General features: G+C 39.7%; 1 protein-coding gene across 4 annotated transcripts in view; it reads left to right on the top strand.

Moving 5' to 3' along the window:
- Positions 1 to 26,480, top strand: part of PRDM5 (PR/SET domain 5) — a 146,244-nt gene that overhangs the window by 33,099 nt on the left and 86,665 nt on the right. For 2 of the 4 annotated variants that reach the window (XM_067549248.1, XM_067549240.1), the window contains exons 3-8: positions 1,138 to 1,260; positions 14,047 to 14,245; positions 14,970 to 15,144; positions 17,288 to 17,380; positions 17,642 to 17,763; positions 23,363 to 23,442. In XM_067549248.1, the coding sequence (XP_067405349.1) occupies positions 1,138 to 1,260; positions 14,047 to 14,245; positions 14,970 to 15,144; positions 17,288 to 17,380; positions 17,642 to 17,763; positions 23,363 to 23,442 (792 nt within the window). The remainder of the gene's footprint in view (positions 1 to 1,137; positions 1,261 to 14,046; positions 14,246 to 14,969; positions 15,145 to 17,287; positions 17,381 to 17,641; positions 17,764 to 23,362; positions 23,443 to 26,480) is intronic. The other 2 variants (XM_067549263.1, XM_067549255.1) reach the window with 1 other exon arrangement.

The raw sequence follows: 26,480 nt of genomic DNA, 5'->3' as shown, positions 1-26,480 counted from the left end.
CTGGGTACAGATGGGATCACCTAGAGAGAGAATGTAATGGGAGAACAGCAAGAGAACCTAGCAGGATAGCAACTGTGCAAGGGGAGGATGAAGAGCTACTAAAGGAGAAGCACAATATGGTAAAAGGAGAAATGGGAGACTATAGAGGAACAAAAGCTCAGGGAAGAGGAGAATGAGATCAGTGGTGCAGAAGACAGCTCACCGATAAAGGCACATAAGAGTAGAGAAATGTTCCTTCAGTTTCTCTAGAAAAAGATGATGTTGGTGGCCTTAGTAAGTTGAGTGTCAGTGGAAGAGAAAGATTGGAAGCTAGATTGGGGGGATGAAGGAGTGAGTTAGAGGAGGAGGCAGTCTGCTCAGATGCCTTGGAGAATAAGGAGAGGAGGGAGATAGGTAGATTAGACTAGGGGGACAAAAATTCAGGCTAGACAACACGTAAGCAGATGGGAAGGAGCCAAAGGGAAGTGAGCAGATATAAAATAAATCGGTAGGGAGCAAATGAGAGAAGGAATGAGTGGGTAGGGAGACAGAAGGGGAGGCCAAAAAACTAGGCAGACAGTAGGAGTGAAATCTTGACATCAGAGATATGTGAGGGAGGTGAGCGAAGGAGGAGCGGGAGAGGAGGAAGGATGGCGTGGCAAAGGAGGAAAAGGAAAGTGCCCTCTAGTTTATCAGTTTTTGTTTTTTGAAAAATTTGGTAAACTCCTAAAAGCGAAAGAGGAGTAGAAGGAAGAGTGTTTGCACAGAGTTAGAGAGAGAAGGTGATGGAGGCCTGGGAGTCAGGAAAGGGAAGTAGATTCAGTAAGGAAGAGATTGAGGAAAAGAGAATGAACATAGTGGAAGAAGCTGACATAGTTTTTGAGTTCTGAGTTGTCCACCCAATGTGAGATGACATAAGCAGATAATGGATCATATGCTTGAAGGGGAAATAAGAAAAGTCTGAGCATGCATGCATGCTGAATTCACCTGCCAAACACCAGGAGGACTGGACACCTTCAATGTCTTTTTGCGCGTATCTAAAACATAAAAGAAAATTTAATTTAGCACTTTTTCCCCTTTATATATAAGATTTAATCTTTCCCTTTTCTGTGAGATTGTTTCTGGCTTTCATTTTGTTCAATGGTTTTAATATTTCAGGTTCGTGGGAGTAAAGGTGAGGTCCTTTATATTCTGGATGCCAGCAATCCACGATATTCTAACTGGCTGCGTTTTGTACATGAGGCACCATCGCAGGAACAAAAGAATCTGGCTGCCATCCAGGTAAATTTGTTGAATTCTTACTTTAGCTTCATGTTGTTAATCTGTGTATGGTTTGCTCTTTTGTTTAGTCTTTATCTATTGCAGTAAAACAGCAGATGATAAGAAATACAGCAACTTCAATAACTTTCTTTCCGTCCTCCTTTTTAGAAGTGAGTGTTTGTCCTCAAACACTAACAAGCCCAAGGACTGAGGGCATTTTAAAGAGTCTAGTATAGTATTTGAAAGGTCTTAATTAAAATCACACTGATTGAAATTTGCTGTACAGAATTTGTCACCACCTAAAATCCACTTTCCTTTCCATTTCTAACACTGTTTATATTAAAAAATAATTTGAATTCGTATTTCCAGAATAGTTCATGCAATATTGCTACAGTTAGATTTCTCTTTACAGCCCTGTTTCAGCTAAGTATTTAACCCTCTGTCTAACTTCAGTGGTACTACTCATATGCTTGAAGATAAGCATGTGATTATATATCTAGCTGAATCAGGGTGTAGAGGGGTTGGTCAGCCCCCTCTGGCAATCTGAGAGGGAGGCCACACCCCCTCTCTACCCTGTCTCAGCAGGGGTAGTCCCAGCTCGGGGGCTGGGGGAGCAGTCCCCGAGCTTTACTTAGTTCAAGGCCCCCTTGGCGGGGCAGTAAGCCGTTTGTAGGCCCCCAGCGGAGCAGCAAGCAGTCTAAGGGTCACCGGTGTGGTCGGGGAAAGGGGAGGGGGACGCAGGCCCACCGAACTCCACTGCGTCCCAGCCCAGGTCCCTAGCTGTAGCGGAGGGGTATGCCAAGGAGTCTGTGGGGTAGGCCGCGCGGTCAGCGGGGTCTCAACCGCAACACGCTGACTCGCCATCCGTCTCCGCGGCTCCCAGACCGTGTGGCCCCTCCCGTGGGCTACTTCCTCCCCCCTTTCTCTCCGGTACCTGGGGTTCTGGTGTCCAGTCCCTCTCGTCGGGGTAGGTGCCCAGAGGCAAATTATAGAACCTCTCGATCTCGTCAGGGGGTGGCAGGTCGGGCAGCTCTTCGGGGCCGTCAGTGGGGGTAGCTCCTCCAGGTCGGGCCCCGTCAGGGCCCACACCTCACCATCGTCCCCTTGCCCTTACAGGGACAGCTCTTCCAAGTCTGGGCCCCGTAGGGCTACTTCCTCCACATCAGCATCGGGCAACTACTCCAGGTCCTCGCCCCTCGGAATCCCCTGCTCTGACAGAGTGGGGGTAATCGGGAGTATTGCGGGGCCCCAGGCCTCACGCTGCTCCTTCATCTGCCCCCGGACACTGGCCCTGGTCTGCTTCCCTGGGTACCTGGTCTCGGTCAGCTCACCTGGATACCAGGCCAGGAGGGACGTCCTTTCCCTCTGGGAAGCTGGGCTCCAACTGATCTTCTTGTTCTCTCCTTTGTACTTCCTGCCCCGCCCCCTCGCTTCCGGGTTGGTAGACAGGCAGGCTCTAGCTCCGCCCCCACCAGCCCGGTCTGGTTCTCCCTTGCAATCTGAGCGGGAGGCCACACCGCCTCGTTACACAGGGCTAATTATTTAGGGGGCTATCCTGTTTTTTGCACATCCAAACTCCCATTAAAATCTTTTGGCGTGTGAGGGAAAGCAGAACTTGAAAATAATTTTAAAGCAAATAGCCAAAGATATAGAAACAAATAAAAGATGCTTTAAATATTCCAGTGGAAGCCTTGAAGGGACTTAATGGGTTTGCTGGATTACAAGAAGGAAGTAATTGATTAGTCATTGCAGAAAATCTAAATGATTTTTTTTATCATTCTTCATCATAAATGTTCGCTAGATACTTGCTCTTTTCTGACAGTAAAAATGAGGCATTGCCAATAATTGAGAGGTCAAATGAGGAGATGCTGCTTAACGATATCATGTAGCATGCAAGTTGGATCCTGTTGGCATTGAGTGGGCTGTGTGTGGGCCTAGCAATCCACCCGAATGCTGTATGTTACAGAACTGAATAAAAAGTCACCAGGTACAGAGGGTTTAATACAAGAGTTCTAAAACAACTTAGGAAGAAAGTGATTGAGCTACATACGAAACTATGCAATCTCATTAAAATTAGCTACTGTTATTAAAATCAGGTAGGTGAATAGGCAACATGGTGGCAACTGAGAGTCACTGTCAAGGTAATGTGCATTAGAACAGAGGTTCCTGATTTTTTTGCTTTGTCCCCCTTCTCCACTGAAGTCACATAACTGCACCCTCTCCCCCCCAGTCCCGCCCTCCCCCGCAAAAAAAACAAAAACAAACCCTCCTGCCAATCTGGGCCAGAAACTGACTCACTGAAGGGAATAGGTAGCTCACACCTGGGGCAGCAGCAGGACCCAGCTGGCTCCATCCCTGGAGGAGCCCATGGCAGTGCAGCACATAGTAGATTGGGGCTTCTTGCCCTCTCTCTCTCCACTACCCAGAGTATCTCGCTCCCACAAGCTCCAGAGGATTTAAAGTATATGGGTTGCAACCAGCTGAGTGTCCGGGCCAGAATCCTCAGTAATCAAGGAAGGGAGGAGGGGGAGAACAGCAGACTGCTACGGGGATGGGGCAAGGCTGGGTGAGGCAGCACAGTGCTGCTTTCCCCACCCTTTTCTCCTCCTCCCCCCGCCACCAACTGTCAAGACTCCCTACCCACTGTCCCTGCCCTGCTCTGCTCCAGATATCCAGCCAGCCTCACACCACCTTGATAACCTTGTCATGATCCTCCAGAGAGACCCGCTCCACAGTTTGAAAACCAATGCATTAGAAGGAAGAGTTTGAACGACTCATACCCTTTGCTGGATTCTAAATTAACTTGAGCCTCTCAGGAAAAAAACTTGGGCATCTCTGATCAGAGAGCCTGGATGCAATTTGCAACAACGTTTTAAAAAAACCCAAACAAACAAACAGCAAGAAAATGTTAGGTTGTATAAATAACTGAATAGAAATTAATACTGAAAATATTATACCATTTACGAGCAGCAAACCCTTACCTTGTATATTGGATTTCGTTTTGTTCCCTCTACACTAAAAACTGGCAGAAATGGAAGGAGTTGAAAGGTGGGTAACAAGAATGATTAGAGGCATGGAAAGATTTCCACATTAGGAGATATAGAAAAGATTGGGAGTGCTTAATTTAGTGAGTGGACATGACAGAGGTATACGAAATAATGAAAGGTAAATTGGTTGCTCCTATTTCCAAATTGCCTTACATGTCTTTGGGCATCAATAATGGGATACCAAAAATCCCAGATGTTTTATTGATTTATTGCAACCTAAAGCCCCAAGACTATACTTCATATTTGTGCTTAACTTTACGCAATGTGAGTAGTCAGAGGGACTACTCACAGTGCATAAAGTTACCTACATATGTAAGTTTTTGCAGCATTGGAGCCTTCTTTAATACGTAGGAAGTAGATGCCAGAGCTCTGACATTCAGTGTAATTCACAAAAAATAACCCATACTCCTTTAATATGAAAATATTTGGTAGTCTAATGTCTTTACTGATATGCAAATTTAAGGCTGATTTCTGTAGTTTATTCCAGGTGCTGGATCAATGGGAGTTCTGTTTGTGTTATGGCTTCAGTAATAATGCTAAGGCATAGGGCTCAACGAGTAGTGATCAATGGCTCCGTGTCTAGCTGGCAACCGGTCACAAGCGGAGTTCCCCAGGGGTCGGTCCTGGGGCCGGTTTTGTTCAACATCTTTATTAATGATCTGGAGGATGGGGTAGATTGCACCCTCAGAAAGTTTGCGGACGACACTAAGCTGGGGGGAGTGGTAGATACCCTGCAAGGTAGGGATAGGATACAGAGTGACCTAAACAAACTGGAGGATTGGGCCAAAAGAAATCTAATGAGGTTCAACAAAGATAAGTGCAGAGTCCTCCACTTAGGAAGGAAGAATCCCATGCACAGCTATAGACTGGGGACCGACGAACTGGGCAGCAGCTCTGCAGAAAGGGACCTGGGGGTAATGGTGGATAAAAAGCTGGATATGAGTCAGCAGTGTGCCCTGGTTGTCAAGAAGGCTAATGGCATATTGGGCTGCATTAGGAGGGGCATTGCCAGCAGGTCACGGGAAGTGATTATTCCCCTCTATTCGGCATTGGTGAGGCCGCATTTAGAATATTGTGTCCAGTTTTGGGCCCCCCACTACAAAAAGGATGTAGACAAGTTGGAGAGAGTCCAGCGGAGGGCAACAAAAATGATTAGGGGGCTGGAGCACAGGACTTATGAGGAGAGGCTGAGGGAACTGGGCTTGTTTAGTCTGCAGAAGAGAAAAGTGAGGGGGGATTTGATAGCGGCCTTTAACTACCTGAAAGGGGGTTCCAGGGAGGATGGGGCTAGGCTGTTCTTGGTGGTGGCAGATGACAGAACAAGGAGCAACGGTCTCAAGTTACAGGGCGGGAGGTCTAGGTTGGACATTAGGAAAAAGTTTTTTACTAGGAGGGTGGTGAAGCACTGGAATGGGTTACCTAGGGAGGTGGTGGAATCTCCATCCTTAGAGGTTTTTAAGCATAGGCTTGACAAAGCCCTAGTTGGGATGATATAGCTGAGGTTAGTCCTGCTTTGAGCAGGGGGTTGGACTAGATGACCTCCTGAGGTCCCTTCCAACTCTAATATTCTATGATTCTATGCTTCTATGATTCTAACCCTTCTTTATTATTAAAGCTAAATAAAATCTCCCTGTATCGCCTTTGTGATAGACTGACAATTTCCTGCAATATCCAGAATAAACTTTATTGAATTAAGTTAAACCTTATTGAATTAGTCTTTGGAGTTTATTGTACTAAAAATGCAACTATGTATGTGTTGTTGTGGAATTGTATGTATGCCCATGGGAAGGGTAAATTGGAGAACAGCAGTGGGTCCTAGGCAAATTCACTCATGTTGTTATCTCTCCAGGGAAGCCACCCCTGGAAAGGTGTGGGTGTGTATCCTAGTTCAAATTGGCTTCTCCAGGAACTGACAGACAAAGAGGGTTTTTGGTTAAATAGCCTGTTTTAAACTGGTTCAGAGCCTTCTTCCTGATCCAGTAAATGGGCAGGTCTCCTGGTCCATAGAGGACCCCAGTCCTTAGGATACAGTTGGAAGGAATGACCCTGACAGAATCCCTGTTCTGGTAAGCCTATTAGCATGCTTGTAGGTTCTTTTATCATTTTAAATACATTTTCTCTGTCATGCTTTTAATCTTAAGAATAAAGTAGGCTTGCATAGAAAGTCTGTGTGGTGACTTGTAGCAGCTATACCTGTTATCAAGCTCTAAAGAGAAAGCCAGCAGGTTTTCTTGGGCAATCTGTTTGTGCTGGGAAGTAAACAGTGAAAACAGGGAACTGTGTAGCCTGGAAATACCCCTGTCAGAAGGGGGAGAGACATGGGTCTCCACTCAGAAAGGCAATGGCTAGAGAGCTGGAAACCTGAGAGTGGATACCCTTGAAGAAACCACTGAAGGGAAAGATGGGTGCAGTTGCTCTGAACTGTGACAGCCTTCCTAAAGATAATGCGGATACTCTGTTAGACCATGTTTTGCAATCATTCCAACAGGAAATTTCTTAATTTACATCAGCAAAGTGATTTCAATTTGGATATAATTAACTCCAGTTATTTAGCTGCTGCTACCACTACTAATAATAATTCAGTTATGTTGCTCAAAAAGCACTAAAACAATTAAAATATTAAAATCATTCATAATACAGATTATCTAGATTAAACACAAGAGAATCCTAATCTTAATAGTTCAATTGAATAAAGAGGAATATGTCAGCATAATTACATAGAGTAGAGGGCTAATTCTCTAATTAACAGGAGAAAATGGAATATTTAAATTCAGAGGGGGTTCCAGACCTCTTGTTCTCACTGGCACATTGTAATTACCCTCATGAAATGTAGAAATTCTCATAACGTTAACCTCAAGACATTTTTATTGTATGAAAAGGAGGAGTTCTTTTGGAGTTTGTTGGAATTATAAAACTACTACTGGATTTTAATTTTATTTTTCTAACCCATTGTTCAGTTTTCAGATTGTGCTGTGGCTAAATGCTCTAATAATAATGATTCTCATCACCTCAAACCATATAGTTAGGAATAAAGATTTGTTACTGGTACTTTTGATGAGCTATAAAATATCAGAATACTGATCATTAGAGAGTAAAGATGGACAGAAAGCTCCTTGGTAGCATGACTCCTATAAGCCTATCCTAACATTACTTGTACTTTTTTGAAGTCCACTACAGATTCCACAAATAATTAACAGAAACCCAAACTGAGACTAAATTCCATCTCCTTTCACTGGCAAAGCTTGTCTCTTCAATTTTCAGAGAGTCTAGATGGAGCTTCTTGATCTAGACTGTGGAAAGCTACAGAACCAGCTTTTGCTACCATAATTTTTGCAGAGTGATATCATATAAGGCCCTACTCAACATAAGGATGACAGAATGAAATTGATAATCCAGTGTTTATTGAGCAGTTCATGGTCTTGGATTTAAAAGGGGATGATGTGTGTACATGTGCCACACACATACAAATAAGATGAGCCACATTGCTGAGTGCACTGAAATACATACAAAAGAATAAGTCATCCTGAGATGATTCTGTTCAAGGATCACACTTAAGAGTACTGATGTCTAGGTTCTAGGATTTGTACAATGTGCTTCCATTTGGGCACATAAAGGGAACTCACTGGGCTGAAGATGCTTTATTTTTTTAAGTAAGATGGTTGTGCAATGTAACTGATTCGATAGTTCAGGTAAAAGCTGTTTCTGGCAGTGCTGGAGTTTAGGACTTTGTAATAAAATAGGATGCTTAGGTGCTCCTTTTGAGTCCAACAACCAGAAAATATTTCAATAGTTGTTTCATAAATAACACTGGCATCTGAGTACCAGGAACAGACCGAAAAGTTGGAGTGTACTTCTGGATATACTAGTTTTAATTTCTGTGTACTTTACAAATCCAAATTGAATTGTGAGAGGCGTTTTTCACTTATAGATTTAGAAGAGCTTGTGATAGAAGTGTGGTCCGTTCCATTCAGGGGCATAGCTATGGGTGGGCCTGGGTGGGCTATGGCCCACCCTCTTTGAAAGCAGGCCTACCCAAGCTCCGCTTAAGCTACCTTAGCACTTGGAGCTTTCTCGGCCAGTGGCTTGCTAAACTTCCTGTTTCTGATCACATGACTGGAAGCAGGAAGTTTGGGAAGCCCTTGCTTTTTGGTAGGCCCACCGGTGTCAACCACAGGCCCGGCCAAAAAAACACGTCTGGCTATGCCCCTGGTTCCATTACCCTGAACACCGAGAGAAAAAATTCAACACAAAAAAATCTCAACTGACAATTGATTTACAACTTGTATCCTCTGTTAATATACAGCTGTAGAGTCATTACTCCAGGATTGCATTTATATGGGTAAATTTTCATCAGTGTCATCAACAGGGACACCTGATGGTGTGAACTGGAATCTGTTTGCTCTAAGCCATGCCTAGCAACTAACGCACAAATGTGACCTGTGAAATTCAAACAGTCCATTCATTGTATTAGTCATGATCAAAAGCAAAGGACTGCTATTAAATATCTTATAGGAGCTGTGTTTGTGTTTTTTTTGTTTTTTTGTTTTGTTTTGTTTTGTTTTAAATTGGTCTGGAAGAGTATTATATTTTCAATATTCTTAATGCTGTGTACATACATTTATCTGTTTGCCAATTGTCATTTTGTGAAACTATCTCGGCTGTATACTACAATGAAAGCCACTTTGTGCAATGAAAGCCACTTTGTTGTTAATGTCAAAACTATTTTATAAATAGAATCCTAGCCAACCAGAGCTTTAAATTCGGATACTTTGTTCATTAACAACCAGACATTGTGGTGGTCTGGACTAACTCAGCAAACTCTGAGTTAGAATAATGAAATGGCAAAGGTTAATGTGAAAGAAGGTATTTACTGTGACGCAGTAGAGTAGTTTAAAGCCATACTTAACAAATGTAAAACTGGAAGATTAGTATTTGAGAATCAGTCAACACTGTAATAAATATAGTACAATGGGTCTATCTCAGCATAACAGGCAAGAGTGAAGGCACGGGGGGTTGGGAAAACAAAAGGAAAGCAAGGACAAACTGATAAGCTGCTTAATAAATTTACATATTACAGGACAGTTTTGTGAAAATCTGAAATCTACTAGTGTCTTAAAAACTACAAAAGCGAGATTAACTTGTTATGCAATATAAGTAATAAAATGAACACAGTTGTTAACACCCTGGATGCTCAGAGGGCAGAATTAGAATGGCTGGTTGATGCATTTTTTATTATTATTTTAGGGGAAAAGACTGAATTATTTAATTCCAAGGTCATACACATTTATCAGTTGTTGAGTACACAGCATGTTTAGTGTTTTTCAGATACTGTGTTACTCACAAAAAGAAGCACACAACATGGGCAGTTTTGGAAGAGTGAAATAGCTATTTTCTCCCAACAGGTTTTTCAAACTATAGCTGCATTATCAATTTAGTATGAAATCAATAGGAGTTTAATTCAAACTTAATGAGTATGAGCCTGAAAAACACTAAAGCACTGTGGTTCTTAGAGAAGTTTTGAGGTGATTGTCAATGTAACTTATGCTGACTGTCTGTCTAGTTGCTGGTTAATAGTTTTGCTTGCTGAGGTTAACAGTGTTACTAGGTAGAAATTAAAAATTGAACATTTGCCAATCAATATAACAGTTACCACAGTCATTTCCTCTCTCAAGTATTTAGAAAAACTGTGCTATCTCAGGTACCAACTGGGTAGTACTTTATGATAAATGCTGACTTTTTAACAGTGACACTCATGGTCCGTTATGGGAGTAATTTTGAAGTGGGAGTGCAAGGAGACTGTAACATTTACTCTTTGGAATTAAAGCCCTGTTGCATAAGAATATGTCTAACTAAGAAAATGGGCAGTCTTAATGAAGTAAATGGGGCTACTCTTGTGATTAATGATAGGCATATGTTGAATTTCTTTGCTAGATTAGAGCCAAAGTGTCTTATGTTGTTGTTCTTGTTCTCTGGGAGCCAAGTCCTTGATAGACTGTGACACATTTTGTCAGCCAAAGCATCAAGGTGACTGGATCATCCCTCCTGTCGCTTCAAATAGATCAAGCCTTGAATGAACAGAAACTATAACTGCCACTGATGTCACTGGAAGTCTTTCCATTGATTTCAGTAGGGACTGGATCCAACCTAAAAGACTCAGTTCTGCAAGGTTCTGAGTATATTGTGGAGGAGCTAGAACCCCCAGTCCCCATTGATTTCAATGGGAACTGGAGGAGGGCACTGAGTACCTCCAGAAGATGCTCAGCACCTTGCAGGATTGAGCTCATGACGATCTAATGCTGTTTAAGGCTTGTTAAATTGTTGACCTCAGTGGTTTCCTGTGGCAGTGAATGTTTGTTCATAGGTTTGAACTTCATATATGTGTTGCAGCCTCCATGTACTTTTTATGTCTTAGTAAGTCAGCATTTCTTAAATAAAATTAAATAATGTTTTAATCAGAGATTAATAAAAACTGGAACAGCAAATCCAAACATCCCTGAATTTTGAGGGGAGTTTGGATTTAGATCCAAAGTCAGAGCTAACCTTCATGGTTTTGGCTCATCCTCATTTTTGTTTCAAACAGTGAAAATTAAATATTACATGCTCTCTTCTTAGGAGGAGGAAAAAGTAGATCAGCTCACCCATGGCAAGTCCTGGGAATAGAGACTGGCATGTGCATTAATATTTGCTTTATTATTAGAATGTTGGTCAACATACTTTGAAATATATGACTGCAAAAAGCAGCATAATCTCCCCAATCTTCTTTGTTAGGAAGGATTGGTATGCCTGAAGTGAACATGGATATGACTTTAAAGAGTGGGTGCAATTTATAAGTGAGGGATTCCAAAGATGGGTAGAAAAGAAGGAATTCAAAGCAGTCACCCAGAAATCTACAGGCAAATAGTGTATCTGAGAAGATAAAGCATGGCACCTTGCATGGGTCATCAGCAGTGCAGATGGAACTTGGGACTTCTGGGTCTTAAAGCATGAACCTCTTCTGCTTGAGTAAAAGACTTTCATTAGCTAAGGCTGTAGCAAGGAGAGATCTTCTATAATACAGAACATGCAGCAGCAGAATCATTCTCACCTCAGATAGTCACAGAGGGTAGCTCTAAAAACTACGGTGAAGTACAGCATTGAAAGTGTAGGTGTAAGATAACAATTACCATACTGGCTCAAACAAATATTCCCTTTAGTCTAGTATCATGCCCTAGACAGTAATCAAAACCAGATGCAAGAAACCCCATCCATAACTTTCCAACATGGGAAATTTCTTTCTAAACCCCATTTGTTGGTGGAAAGGATATAAACTCTCAGGTCATAGGTCATAAGATAACCTTTAAAAAAAAGGGGGTTAGGAACAAACTTTCTTTGGGGACCATTATTCTATAATATACTCCTGTGGGATTTCTTTCAACTTTCTTTGAAACAGCTGCTACTAGCCACTGTTGGAGAGAGGACCCTGAATTAGATGGGCCATTAGTCTGAACCAATGTAGCAATTCCTCTATTCCTATGTGTAAGTTTACATTATTACATAATTTTTCATAATAATGGGCTTGTTCTTGCTTGGCCCCTTAACTTTTCTGTACATTTTTCATATGGAGCAGCTGCAGAATAAGTCCCCATTTTATGTATCTTTATTTGTACTAATAATTATTTGTCTAGCACATAGAGTGCTAGTTGTTTTAGAGATAGACAAAGGCCAAATTTTCTAATGTATGTAGGTGACTAAAGATGCAGAGATAGGTGCCTAGTAGGATTTTCAAAACCACGTAGGTGCCTAATGATTTATTTCAATGGGAATTAGGCATCTGGGTGCTTTTGAATTTCCCAGTTGGCACCTATTTGCATCACTAGATGCCTAAATATCTTTAAAAATCAGGCCCCGAGTCCCTGCCCTCGCAAAGGAGGGAGGAAGTTACTGTGATTGTGTGGTGAAGTTTAACATATATCTTGAAGTCCACAGTATTTGTATGTTTAGTAAACTCCAGTGGGAATAAAGTCTTTAAAGGCATAATACCAGACCCTACATATGAGTGTGTTAGATGCTTGGTGTTAGGGGTGTGTCAGCAAATTAGAAATTATATATTTCAATTTGTTGGGGTTTTTTTTGTTTTTGTGTTTTGCATTTCAAATCAAATGATTTTTTCCCCTAGTAGAAACAGCTGTTACATTCCATAGACATGTATAGAATTGCCTTGCTTTTAGAATGAGTTGGGCTGTGCTGGACAATGATATAAAGGCACTGTCTGACAGTTTGCATCCTGTCTGTGCCGACAATGGGTGGAGAAGAGCCCTTTTACCTTATTTCAAATCCAAGTTACTGATTTTATTTTTTTAAAATTAACATTGTAGTATATTAAAGTTCTCTGAAGCACATGACAGTGTCCTATAAAAAGCAGCACCTCCTAGAGCTAGGCAGGAGTTAGGATGGTAAATGGATTGCTTTTGAAATACAGATCTTGGGGAAAAAAATGTTTAGAAAAAAATAATTAGATTTCTTTTCAAACACCTTCACTGATATAAGGACAAAAAACGAGGTTGGGCCTTGAAAACTGTTGCTTCCATCAAAGTTTATTGAATTAAATAGTTTTCACTGTTGTATGAAAATTCTTTTTTTAACATATTATAGATCTTCTGAAGTATTAGAAATACTATATCCCTGCTGACAGTTTAAATTAATCTTCGCATATTACAAAGTTAAAAATCATAATCTTTTCCTTGTGTTATGAAGCTTGCTACAATATATATGTCTAGATATACTGTAAAGAAGGTTCAGTTAACTTTACCGGATGTTAATCAGATAAGCGTTAAGATTTATGATAGTACTTGGAAGTCTTCATTAGGTAAACATGAGTCTTCTTTAGTTGCTGTGGATAGCACCCAAAGAACTTGGCTTATGTACAGCAGAAAAGGTAGCCTCGTAGATCAGCTTATGAGGAGACAGCTGCTTTTGTTAAATGGGGTTAGGTTTTTTTTGTTAGCTTTGGTTAAATAAACATTGTGAGACGCAAAGTAGTTAGCTCATGTATCCATTTGGAAGCTTACTTGTTCATTCCAGATGCTTCTGGAGATGATTTTAGAGCTTTTTTTAATTAGCTGGTATATATTTTTGTACAGTACCTGGGCTAGAACTTCAGTTGGTATGAATCTGCATAGCTACAATAATTTACACTGGTTGAGGATTTGACCTTCTTTCTTGGTGTGTGAAAATGTGTATTATGTGTTTGCCTATTGAGTGTAAATCTATGATTAAGTTTATGATCAGAGTACAAAGTCTATTAAAAAAGAAGATTGGGTTCCTGTGGAAAAAAGCACTATGTAACTGAAGGCAGTATTATAATGCATACAGACATACAGGGGGTCATAGTTTAGATTGCATGAGGTACTTCCATTTGGCACTTCCTAATTTTTTAATGCTTTCCTTTCCAACTCTAAAGTTCTTGATGGAAGAGGAGGGCACCCTTATCCTAAGCCTGCCCCTTAGCACAGGTTATGTAATCTCCAGAGAGTGTTCCAGCATCCAAGCCTCACCTAAGTGCAAGGACACTTAATCCACACACCCTGCACCAGAAGAGAAGGCTAAGAAGGGTCATGCCAGCTCATTGCCACCTGGGGAATCAACTCTGTTACCTGAATCCTCCAGTAGCTAGCTAAGATGACTTTGTGACAACTTTGTGCCAGTAGGATCCAGGACCTGGCTTTAGGTTTTTATTTTTCTGTCATGGTGATTCATTGCATGTACTTACTCATTGCAATAGGAAGGGGAAAACATTTTCTATCTGGCGGTTGAGGATATTGAAACGGATACAGAGCTGCTGATCGGCTACCTTGACAGTGACATGGAAGAAGCAGAGGAAGAGGAGGAAGAAGTGATCCTTAACCAAGAAGATGAAGACAATAATAATAATAATAATAGTAGCAACAACAATAAAGAACTACAACAAGTTGGTGTGAAAGGTACAGATAACAAATGTAGCTTTGTGTTTAAAAACAATATAGGGGAACAAAAACTTCTGACTAGTAAGAAACTGACGATGTCTGTATATATATATATTTTACTCATTTGTGTGACAAAACTGAGGGCCCTGTTCTCTGCTCCCTTGTGCCTGTGTAGTCATTTACCTCCATTGAAAAAGAGTGCAAAATGATTGTAAACCTACTAGATCAGAATGGTACACTGCTGAAAATGCCAAAAGAGTGTAGCGCATTGATGAATTGGGGCTCGACATTTATGTTAATTTTTACTCCTCTTAGTAAAGGCAGCATGGCAGTGGGAGAGTAAGCTGGATTCTGTTCTTTATTGTTGATCATCAACAAATTTCAATAATCTGTACATCCACACTGAAGGGAATGAGGTTGCATAGGTGTGACTGAAGGCAGAATTTGGCCTGCAGAACATTGATTGATATGATGATGCACCACGAAGGAAGGAATCCAGTTTGTTTGCATTGTTGGCATTTAGAAAAAGTAACTTTTTTCTTGTCCTTGGTTTTGTTATTGATACTCCATTGAAGAAAAAATGGAGCCACTGATCTTGATGAATTCTATTATGCCATTTTACATAGTCTCTTTTCAGAGTAGGACCTCACTTTTAAAGTAATCAGAAATATAATAGCTTACAAATGATACCTCTACTAATATGTGATTTTTTTTTTTTCCTCCCCATCCCCCAATTATATAGATTCTCTCAGCTGCAAAGAGGACCACACATGTCCAAACTGTGAATCCAGTTTTGCCAGTCAGGAAATCCTAGCTGAACACCTTCAGACGCTGCACCAAAAACCTAGTGAGGAAAAGGAGTTTAAATGCAGGAACTGTGGAAAGAAATTCCCAGTTAAACAAGCCTTACAAAGACAGTGCGTACAAACAAGAATGCTTTCTATATCCCTTTAAACCAATCAGTAAGCTTAGTCACATCATTAACTACAGTTTCCGTTGCCTGCAGCTTCATGCCTCTTTTCCAATAGTGATTTAAGAGGCTGGGGTTGCACTAAATTTCACTGCCTTTAGTAATTGAATTAGCCTTTCATACTTTACCCAGTACATTAATTTCTGAATATGTTGACTTGCTGTACTTCTTAGAGACTGTAGTTTGAATTGCTGTCATGCCATTTATGTTTAAGTAATTCGTGCCTTTAAGAAGGCAGAATGGAGAAATAAGCTGTGTAATTCATGCATTGTATAACATATCAGAGCTATTGTGCAATATTGGAACTTGGTCTACATCAGTGGACTATTTTTATCTAGAAGATTCATGGAAACAGATGGCATCTCAGCTATTTCCAATGGATGCTATTGTGGAATTTGAAATAGGGAGATGAAGATGTAAAAGGACAAAGAAAGAGGAATAAAAACCACTTCATGTTGATTTAATTGAAGTTTTGCGGGCAGAACAAAAAATAAATTGAAACATTAAAAAGAGGCAAGATTTAAAAGCAAATGATTTTGAGTTCTGCCCATTATTGTGTATATTTTATCCTTTAAAGTCATGTACCGTATACTTTACATGAAACTTTCCTAATCGAATTGATATTATCCTCTGGTTTTCTTCTAATACCCTATGCGTGTAGTAAATCAAATTGTAGATTAAATGGATGTACCATTTTTTCACAGTAGATTTAGTTATAGAGGGTACCCCATTTAATCTAACTCTTTCGTATTGGAAAAGAATAAAATAATATTACATAGCTGCATTGAACTATTTCTATAATACATAGATCTGTTGTTTTCATATAAATAATATCATAATCATCCCTTAAATGGTTATCTCTTACAAGCAAATGCTCTGTGTGCTCTTATGAATAATGTGATTTTTCTGGAGTAGTATTTTGTAGAGAAATGTTTTCAAGCGAAAATGAACTGTCGTCCTTCTAAACTATAATTTGGCATTTGGTTTGTAACTAGTTAAATTTATTAAAAACTGGATGGAAGCCTCTGCTGTCATGTGGGTGTAATTTGTAAAGTGTGTTTTGAAAAATGGCTAAGAACTTAAAAATTGGATGGTAACAAACTGTGAATCTCAGTGATGATTGAACGTGGTAAACCTGATTGAACATCCTTTTCTAAATAAAAAGAGCTCTCAACCATGCTTGTAACGCTTTCCATTGAAAAATGCTTAACATTGATTTCAACAGACATTCTAGGCTTCAGAGTGACAATTGTGGAATCTTATTATATAGATTAACAGCACCTGGGGGAGAAAAAGAAAAGTGCATCGGTAATTGAGAAAGCCTTTCAATATTGTACTATATAGCCCCAAATCGCAAATATGTATGCATGCAGTGGTGTTGTCACTGTATCTGTTTCTGGATATTAGAGAGACAAGGTGGGTGAAGTAAAATTTTTTATTGGACTAACCTCAGTTGATGAGAGAGACAAGCTTTTGGGTTTATATAGAGTTCTTCTTAAGGTCTAGGAAAGGTAATCAGAGTATCACAGCTAAATACAAGGTGGAAACTCCAAAAGATGAACCTGGGAGCTTAAATTCATAACTTTGCTAGTCACTAAATATCAAGGCCTGAATATAGACACACTAGATTTATGGCTTATTACAACAATCTGTAACCCAATAACAACTCTAGCATACTCTAAAGGTGCCTTCCTCCCACCTTCCTTTACCTCCTAGGATTGGAGGGATGTCACTGGGCCACTTCACCCTGAATGATTCCTTGAAATAAGTGTTAACTACTTATGCTAAACAGTCTGTTCTACCTTGTATTTAACTGTGACACTCTGAATATATTCTCCCCAGACCTGAGGAAGAGCTCCATGTAAGCTCGAAAGCTGGTCTCTATCACTAACAGAAGTTGGTCCAATAAAAGATATTACCTCATCCACTTTGTCTCTCTAATACTTATGCATGTGAGTAGTCCCACTGAACTTAAAATTTGTAAAGTTACTTGTGTGTTTGCAATATTGGGCCTATGTTTTCTAATTGTTACAGTTAAATTGTTGTTCAGAGAATATTTGCCTTATATTTTGTTTTATCTTTTCCCCTAGCGTCCTTCAATGTACAGAGAATGTCAATCCAGGAGACACTTTGAGAAGTTTTCAGTGTTCTGTTTGCAATACGTCTTTCAGCTCCGAGTTGAGGTTTTGTGTCTGAGTTACTGGACTGCTGTCATATCATTGCTGGCCTCCCTTTGCATGTTTGCTTTCAAGCTTGTTAGTTTATGTGAATCCTAACAGTGAAAGAAGTGAAATGCTTTCATTCCTACCAGCTGTAAGTAATGCATGAAGCGGCCTTGGAACTCTGCTATGGCATGTGTTTAAGCTCAGAGTGCTTGCTATGAGTCTGAGTTCTGTAGCTATGTCTTCATATATTGTTTTTCCTTTGCTGGTTCTCCAATATAGTTATGAGCAGCACAAAGAGGCATGCAGAGGGGATGCTAGATTCATATGCAAGGCTGATAGCTGTGGGAAGAGGTTCAAGAGTAAGGATGCTCTGAAAAAGCACAAGGAAAATGTTCACACTGGTAAGAAATGATTGAATATGAGATTTTAACAGAATTGCTGTTCTGTTGCCTAACAACTTTTTATTCACAAACCAAAGCAAGAACCATCTTTCATTCCATTTTAAATTGATTAAATGGTATCCTTGTTATATTTTCATTTAGTTGCATATCCTATTTCTATAATGTGTTGATCGGAGTAAAAATAATGTAACCTTCCCACTTCTTCCTGAGGCTGTGTATATAACTAAGTATATCAGGAACAAAAGAAATCCTAACAATGGTAAATGGACATTAATAGAAGAAGATGCCAAAATTGTTAAAAATGATGGACAAAAGGCAGAATTGTTCAATAATATGTCTGTTCTGTATTTGGAAAGAAGCAGGGTGATGTACTCATATCTCATGAGGATGATGAACTACTTTTATATCCATTAGTAACTCAGGAATATGTTAGACAGCATTTACTAGGATAGATATTTTAAAATTAGCAGACCCATATAACTTGCGTTCAAAAATCCTAAAAAGGATGACTAAGAAGATGTCTGGCTTACTGATGTTAATTTTTTAATAAATCTTGGGATACCAGGACAATTCCAGAAGATTAGAAGAGTGCTAATGTTGTGCCAGTATTGATAAAAGCAGGGCAGGTGACCAGGGTAATTGTAAGTCAGTTAGCCCAGCAAGAATCGTGGACAAAATAATGCTAAACTGACACAGGATTCAATTAATAAAGAATTAAAGGATGAGAATATAATTAACACCGATCAGTATGGTTGTATGGAAAATGGGTCTTATCAGGCAAACCAGATTTCACTTTTTGATATCATTCCAAATTTGGTTGATAAAGGTAACAGCATAGATGTAATATACTTAGACTTTTGTAAGGCATTGGACTTAGTACCTTATGGCATTTTGATTTAAAAAATAACACTATATGATATCAGTAAAGCACATCTTAAATGGATTAAAAAGTGCCTAACTGACAGATCTAAAAAAGTAGTTGTCAATGAAGAATCATCTTCGAATGGAGTTGTTTCTGCTGGGGCTCTCTGGGGATCGGTATAGGTTCAACACTATTGAATATGTTCATCAATGATCTGGAAATACATAAAAATCATTGATGTAAATCGCAGATGACATAAAGATTGGCAGGGCGGTAAATAATGATGGGAACAGGGCAGTTGTTCAGAGCAATCTGGGTCATTTGCCAAGCTGGACCCATTTAAACAAATTTTCTTGTAATACAGCAAAATGTAAGACCATATATCTAGGAGCAAAGAATGCATGCCAGGCTGGACTGTATCCTGGAGAGCAGTGACTCTCCAAAAGATATGGTCATAGTGAAAAAGCATCTCCACATGATCTTCCAGTGTGATGATGTAGCAAAAAAGGTTAATGCGATCCTTGGATGTTGGAGAACCAGGGAGATAGCTGTGTTATTTTGTATGCATATTATAAGTACTCAGTTTACCTGCTTGATACTATTCTGTCTGACTGCATGGAGTTAAATCAAAGGAAACTGTTAGGAAGGAGCAAACAGGAAAGGAAACAATGACAGAGACGAGGTATGTACAGGAAGAACATGCCGGATCCTTAAGAGAAACCAGGGGTGAGTTAGCCAGTGAGAGATACCTATTTGTTTGTTGCCAGAAGGGCCAGAGATAGAGATTAAAAGAACACTAAGCAAATCCCCTGCGTAAAGGGAAAAGGGTGTAAGCGGACAGCAGCTGCTCAGGGAGAGCAGAGCCATCCATTTTCTACTGGCATTGCATAGTTAGGGCCAGTCTTACGCAGTCATGCAGGCATAAAAGACTTCACCAAAACTCTTTTCCATGGCCTCTGTGCTTTACCACTTCAGGCATGGTGGGAAGCAGTCACCATGGGGCTATTACTTTTCTTCCTGCTTTGGTGGGTATGGAGTGGGCAGACCCTTGATTCTGTCCCTCCACAATACTGGAAAGCACAAGTGCTAAAAGTGCCAAAAGGAAAGTAATCTGCTACTGGTGAGGAGCAACAGTAGATTATTTCACTGCCCCAAACCTCCAAGGAGGAAGGTAAGAGCAGGAAAGGAGTTCCCTGGGCTTCTCCTTCTCCATGCAAAATTTGCTTTGTGTACACGGATCTGTGTCCCCCAATATCTCTCAGAGAAAAATTAGTAACTCTCCATTTCCACTTAGTCCTCAAAAAATCTCACTAATCCTCTGATATAAGGAACTAGATATTTCTCTTAATAATGGTTGCATGAAAATATTTTGAAGGAGTTGTTCCTAACAGTGCAAAAGTGAAATGAAGCAATTCCCTATTGGTTACAAATTAAAAATAAGGATTACTGAGCATATTGAAGGAAGATATGTACAGGATGTAATACAAGGGCAATCTGCTGGATGTACATGAACAGCTTTTTCTAAAGATTATTTCACTTTCATTTTCACTAGCCCTTGTGGCAGAGCTCCAGATCCTCAGAAGTATTTAGGGGTCCAAATACATTTGAGGATCTAGGCTAGAATGACTTTTTAAGAAAATTGGGTAAATTGAGTATTCAAGGCACTTGAAATTGTATGCATTAATATTTACAGCATGCTGTTAACTTCATTCATTCCTGCATATAGAGCATTGTGCAAAATGTTTACTGACAACATGATTGTCAATTTTAAAATAAAACTGTAGAGTAAGAAAGATGATCTGGAAAATAATAGTACACTGTAGACTTTCCTTCTTAACTACAGGTTTGTGGTATATGGCTGTGATATATGCAGACTTTATTTTCTAGTTAAACTTCTTTAGTTTTATCCTAATCAATCTTCTGCAGACTGAAACATTGAGGATTAAGACATGTTTTGTTAAAGGTAGTCCCCAGAGGCTATGGAAGGTTCCAGTTACCGGAGACTGTGGTTCATTTGAGCCTGTTTTAGCTATATATTTTCATACAGTACTGAAACTATATCTGTATTTCAGCCAGATAAATAATGTATTAAAATAATAATAATTACAATTTTCATGTTTGAGTAAATAGTCTTTTCTTCTTTATCACTCAGTATTTTATATTATCAGTTGAAACTGAAATACAGTAAGGATGATATTTCATTGCACGTAGGCCAAGTACACCTCTGCCTTTCTTCCAACAAAAAGCAAAGAGAGTACAAGAGTAGATTGTGATTTACTGATCATCTCAGAATAAGGTGCACTGAGAGATTAGATACTCATGTTTGTGGGGATTATTGTGGAGGAACAGTCTGGGTGTCCGGGATGATTTTATTCTTTTGTCCCTTTTTCTATGATGTTCGATCCTCTCCAAAGCCACCCACTTTCCTTCTTATTAGTTTTACTTTGTGCGTCTCCCACAGCAACATCTCCAACAGCCAGTTCTTAGCTCTTTCACTTGCCAGTCACTTCAACTGATTACCAGGAAATTATGATGATTGCTGTAGGAGCTAGCTGCTGTAGTTGTGGACCAGGACATCATTTTATTAGTTGTTGTATAAATACAGGTCAAGCACCCGAAGGAGCTTGTAATATAAATATAAGATGAGACAACAGATGGATACAGAAACAACGAGACAGTATTGGTCAGCATGATAGGCTGTGGTCTCAGCACATCAGCAGCCTAACTGTTGTCAACTGTTTTATAGGCCACATGAGAAAGGAGAGTTTTAAAGATGGAAGTCCTCTCTGTTCCTACTTAGAGCTAAGAAGCTAGCAGATTGCAGCTGCAGTGGGAGTGAAAGCAATTGCTGCCAGGAAAAAGATCTTAACTTTTGTCCAGGCCCTGGCAGGAGTGGGGGAAGAGGGCGACAAGAGGCTTGTGTGAAGAGGAAGAGTATGAAAAGATATTTGGAGATGGGGAAAAAGCATAAGACAGACCTAGAAGTGATGGAAGAAGAGAGAAAATGAAAGAATAGAAGGATGATGACAAAACACATAAATCAGAATAATAATAATAATAATAATAATAAGAAATAAGAGAGGACTTGGAGCCAGGAGAAGTTGGAAGAGAAGAAGTAAAATATACAAAAAGAAGTTAATGAGGGAAGCAGAGTAAATATATACAGTAAAGGGTGGGGCATGGGAGCATACTGTATATGATGGAGGTGGGAGAGACAAGGACGGGACAAAATGGCAATAAGACAAAATGGTTTGTAAACATGCATATGCCATGTTTCACAGTTGAGAACAGCAGGGTTGCTGAAACTGGAGGTCCCTCAATATAAGCAAGACAGAGCTGCTGTCTGGGCATTCTCTGTGAGGCGTTCTTGGGATGTGAGTCCAGATTTGTTAACCTTCTGAGCACACTAAAGCCCATCTTAATTCCCTCATTGTTAAGGCTGCAAAGAGGCTGTGGGTTGAGGTGGAGTATATTTATGGGCAGTCCTTTGTTTATTTTTATGTTGTAATTTTTAATTTATAGGATAGGTGCACAGAGCACTCGTGTATTTTAAATATTTGAATGAATAAATAAGTGGATGAGGGGAGTATTTATTATTCTTGTTAAACTGATTTGTTTTAACAATTTTCAGGGAGGATAAAGATCAGATCCAATTCAAAATCTGATTTAATTGTTTATTTATAAAATATTCTAAAAAAAGAAAATTGGAAAAACAAATAATTTAAAAGAAATATGAATGTGCAATCTTCTGGAGAAGATGAGACACATGAAGCCTGGAAAAATCTTGAGCTGGAAATCATCTGATGTGTTAATTTCTGAACTATGCTTCCTTGCTCTTTCAAGAAATACCATTTTGACTCCTGTTTAGTGTTGTGCCTTTTCTTTTTTAGTCTAATGTGAAAATTCTTGGCTATATGTCAGGAGATACATCACGTGGGCCTTTGGTTATAAACAAAGAACTAAGTTTGTAAGTAATTGTGCTCTGTATTAAAACAGCTTTGTGCAGTACTCAAATGAACTTGAAGCCATGGTAATTAATAGACAAACCTAATTAAACGCTCTGTCACTTTTTAAATCAACTGTGAAAAAGGAAGGAAAATACATCTGGTAGCTGACCTTTAACTGGGTTTATGATTTTACACGATAGATTAGATTTGTATTCATGATGCAGTTCTGTTACAAATGCCCTATCTTTTTCAGTTAAGAAAATGTTAATGTGATTCTATTTCTTACTGCATACCTAGTAGGGTAGAATACTTAGTGTTTAGGCCCTGCTCTCAGTACAGAAAATGGAACTTTTGGTGTTGACATCAATAGGTATTTTATTTCTCATCGTTTCACTGATTCCAAACATTCATTAGGCTGCTTAACCTGTAACATGAAGTTTTTGTGGATGATAATTGTTTTGGCTTCTGAATAAGTTATTTAGTGGTGACATAAAGATTGGTATTAGATGATACTTCAATTTTATCACATTCTTTTCTTAAAAACAAACACAAAAAAGTGAAACCTTTCTTGATTTACATTCTATTGGGGGGGGGGGGGGGGGAACAGCTTATAGGACACCTACAGAGAACTCTGTAACCCAATACCATGAAGATGGGTTACAAATGTAAAATTTTCTGCCAATCAAATGACCTGTGAAGAATCTCACACACAGTGGAAACATTTGGTTTCTTTCTTTGCACTTCCTTTTTAAGATGTTTCTTGTTAAGATGTATTTTGTTTCTGTTCTAGGAAATTCTAGGAAGAAGCTGATGTGCTCTGTGTGCAATAAGAAGTGTTCCTCAGCAACAAATCTTCAAGAGCATCGAAAGGTCAGTAAGATGAAAGTTGACCCACAGCAGGCTTTGACTTCTCCAAGATGTAAGGCCATGGAGCATGAGTCACTTGAGAGCTCCTGTAATACAAACTATTGGGTAGTCTTTTTCATGGTTACAAAAGCAGTGCCTTTTCTTTGATTATGGGTATTTATTTTTGTAACCACAGTAAATGAAACCAAAAATCCTGGTTTCATTCTAATGTATCTTTTACCAAATATAAAATTTCACGTGTGTCATTTTCACATTCCCAAGTTAAAACAATATTGCCTGCTCTTTTTTATCTGCATTTCACAAGGATTCTGAATGTATTTTAGCCATTAAAGTAAATCTGTGAATCTCTCTTACTATGCACAAAATGCAAACAAGCTTTTTCTTACCACCCTTTTTGAAAATAATATCACAATCTTCAAGGTATTGTATGCAGTTTTTTTCAGTTATTTGGTTAGTATAAATAATGCCACTTACCAAAGAAAATCATTTTTGTGCATAAATTGAAATAGTGTAATCTTTAATAATCAGCACAGACAGCATTAATATCCTGAAAATAATGGAGTTAGTATAGAAATACAGGTGGGTTATGACTATGAGTCTCTGAATCCATTATAGCCAAAGGGAGACCCTGCAAGATTAATTTGATAAATCACCAAAACCCTAGAGATCCTGTTTTTACAAAAATCTATGTTGTAATGTTTATCAGATTAACTATAAGTATTTAATAATGTCCTAGTTATAACATAAATCCAGAGAGGATGTAGATGGTATCAATTAAAATAAGACTTTGCAGAGGGAGTGGTAATCCCTTGTATTAGTATTTTGTGATTTGTTACTTTGCTTGCTGGTATTGATGTTCTCCTGTACTTTGTCATGGAAAAGGCTTACAAATTCTACCAGGCCTTCTCAAACCTGATCAAACTGTATCCTGTTTTATTTTAGCATGGTACCTACAAAGCATTGCATATTAAGGTGGTCATGTGACCCTGCAAGCCAGGAATGTCCCACTTTTGTAGGCATGTCATTGTTAGGTTTATAGATATCATCATTGCTTTGTCCCAATAGTTAAATCCCCACATACCCTGCCAGCCAAAGCACCCATTGACAAGCTTTGCCAGTGACACTAATGGCAGATTGACTGAATGCCTATTCATCGCTAGAACCACAGTCAAGCTTGTCACATATGGAAAATAACAATAGAGTAATAGGAAAAAGAAGATGGAAAACAATGGAGGGATCTGCCCAACATCTTAGATGTCTATGCACAAATGCAAGGAGTATTGGAAAGAAAGAGGAAGAACTGGAAGTATTAGTCCATAAGATAAATTATGACTGTGTAGGCACCCTGTACTTCAAGGGCCTTGGGACTTAATTGGGAGTTTTACAGTTGGGAAGATTCTGGGAGGCTACAACCCCCATGATGCCTTGGGGAAAAAGGAGAGAGACTCTTCCCCTTCCATGGAGTCAGAGAAAAGCATGTGGGGGACTCCATTTTGGTGCTAGGGTGGAGTGCAGCTGAGGCTGGAAGCTGCTGGCTGACTGCTGCTGCTGGAGTCCCAAAGCTGCTGCTAAGAGCCTGCTGGAGCCTGATCGAGCAGGGAGCTTCGGAGGTTGGTGGCACTGCCCAAGCCAGGGCAGGGACTGAGCCTGGAGCTGCCTGAGGTGGGCCTGCAGTGAAGGTAGTGTGAGTGCGCCCCTCCCCCCGTTGTTTGTGGCTGGACATGTAAAGGAAGGGGCACTGCAGAGAGACTTTGACTGGACCTGAGAAGAGGTAGAGAGAAAGTCCCTTCAAGCAGGGCCAGGACTGCAGACATTTGGTTGAGCCAACTCCAAATCTCCAGCGTGACAACTGGGCTGAACTGGTACACTGAACCCACAGAGTGCTGTCTTCTTCAGATCTTCAAGCGCGCCCACACAAGCAAGGGGTTAGGGCTCTGAACTCTCGGGGAGTGTACACTCTGCAGGTGGGGTAAACAGTGGCAGTGTAAATGCAAGTTTAGACAAGTTTCATTTGTTGCTGTATACTATTTTTAATAATTGATTTATTCAACTGCCCTGTGGCTTTAACATAATAGTGATGTTTAATTTCAGTCTGTTATGCCATATTTCTTTAATTTGTTAAGTAAAGTTGTGTTAACTCTAATTTAAGTATATTGGATGTTTAGTTTGCATAATTGCAATTGTTAAGTTAGACCTATGTCTCAGATTATTATTATTATTATTATTATTATCAGACTAGGTTTAGTCCTGGAAGCTCCCAAGGCCCGCTATTAAGAGTGTGCAGGGGCCAGCCAGGTGGAGGCACCACCAGGTTTAAATTCCTTTAAAAGTAAAGGGACTGCATCAGGGGGGTGGATAGACGATTCCCACCTATCCTACATCACCGCTGGGATACTCAGAATCTCCTTTGTTGTTAACAGCCTTAGGTGCCCTTGCACACAGGTGAGTGTTACTGGCTCCCAAGTAACCCAGAAATAGAAGGGGGTTAAAACTGATTTGGCATCGCTTAGATTGGGTGGGATAAATCTCATGACCGAACTATTGGTATAGAGGGGTATAACTTGTTTAGGAAGGAGAGACAGGGAATAAAAAGGGAGGAGGAGTTACATTATGCATCAAGAATATCTACTCCAAAAGGTCGCAAGAGGCAGACCTGTTGAAAGTCTCTGGGTGAAGATAAAAGGGAAAAATATAGGGGCAATGTTTTGGCAGGGGTCCTCTATTGGTGACCAAATCAGCAGGAGGAGGTAGATGAATCATTTCTTGAAAAAATAACAGAAATTTCCAAAACACAAGACCTGGTACTAATGGGAGACTTTAACTACCCAGACATCTGTTGGAAAAGTAATATGCTAAAACATAAAATGTCCAATAAGTTCTTGGAATGTATCGGGGATAACTTCTTTTTTCAGAAAGTGGAAGAAGTAATCAAGGAGGAAGCCATTTTAGACTTGATTCTGACTAAGAAGGAGGAATTGGTTCCTTGAAGGAGGAATGTAGAGGGCAATTTGGGTGAAAGTGATCATGAAATGATAGATTTC

The sequence above is a fragment of the Emydura macquarii genome, unplaced genomic scaffold, assembly GCF_026122565.2.
Source record: "Emydura macquarii macquarii isolate MOO-44397 ecotype Brisbane River unplaced genomic scaffold, CSIRO-AGI_Emac_v2 contig_267, whole genome shotgun sequence".
NCBI lineage: Eukaryota > Metazoa > Chordata > Testudines > Chelidae > Emydura > Emydura macquarii.
The sequence above is the reverse complement of the archived record's forward strand: the minus strand, read 5'-3'. Positions and strand labels throughout refer to the sequence as shown.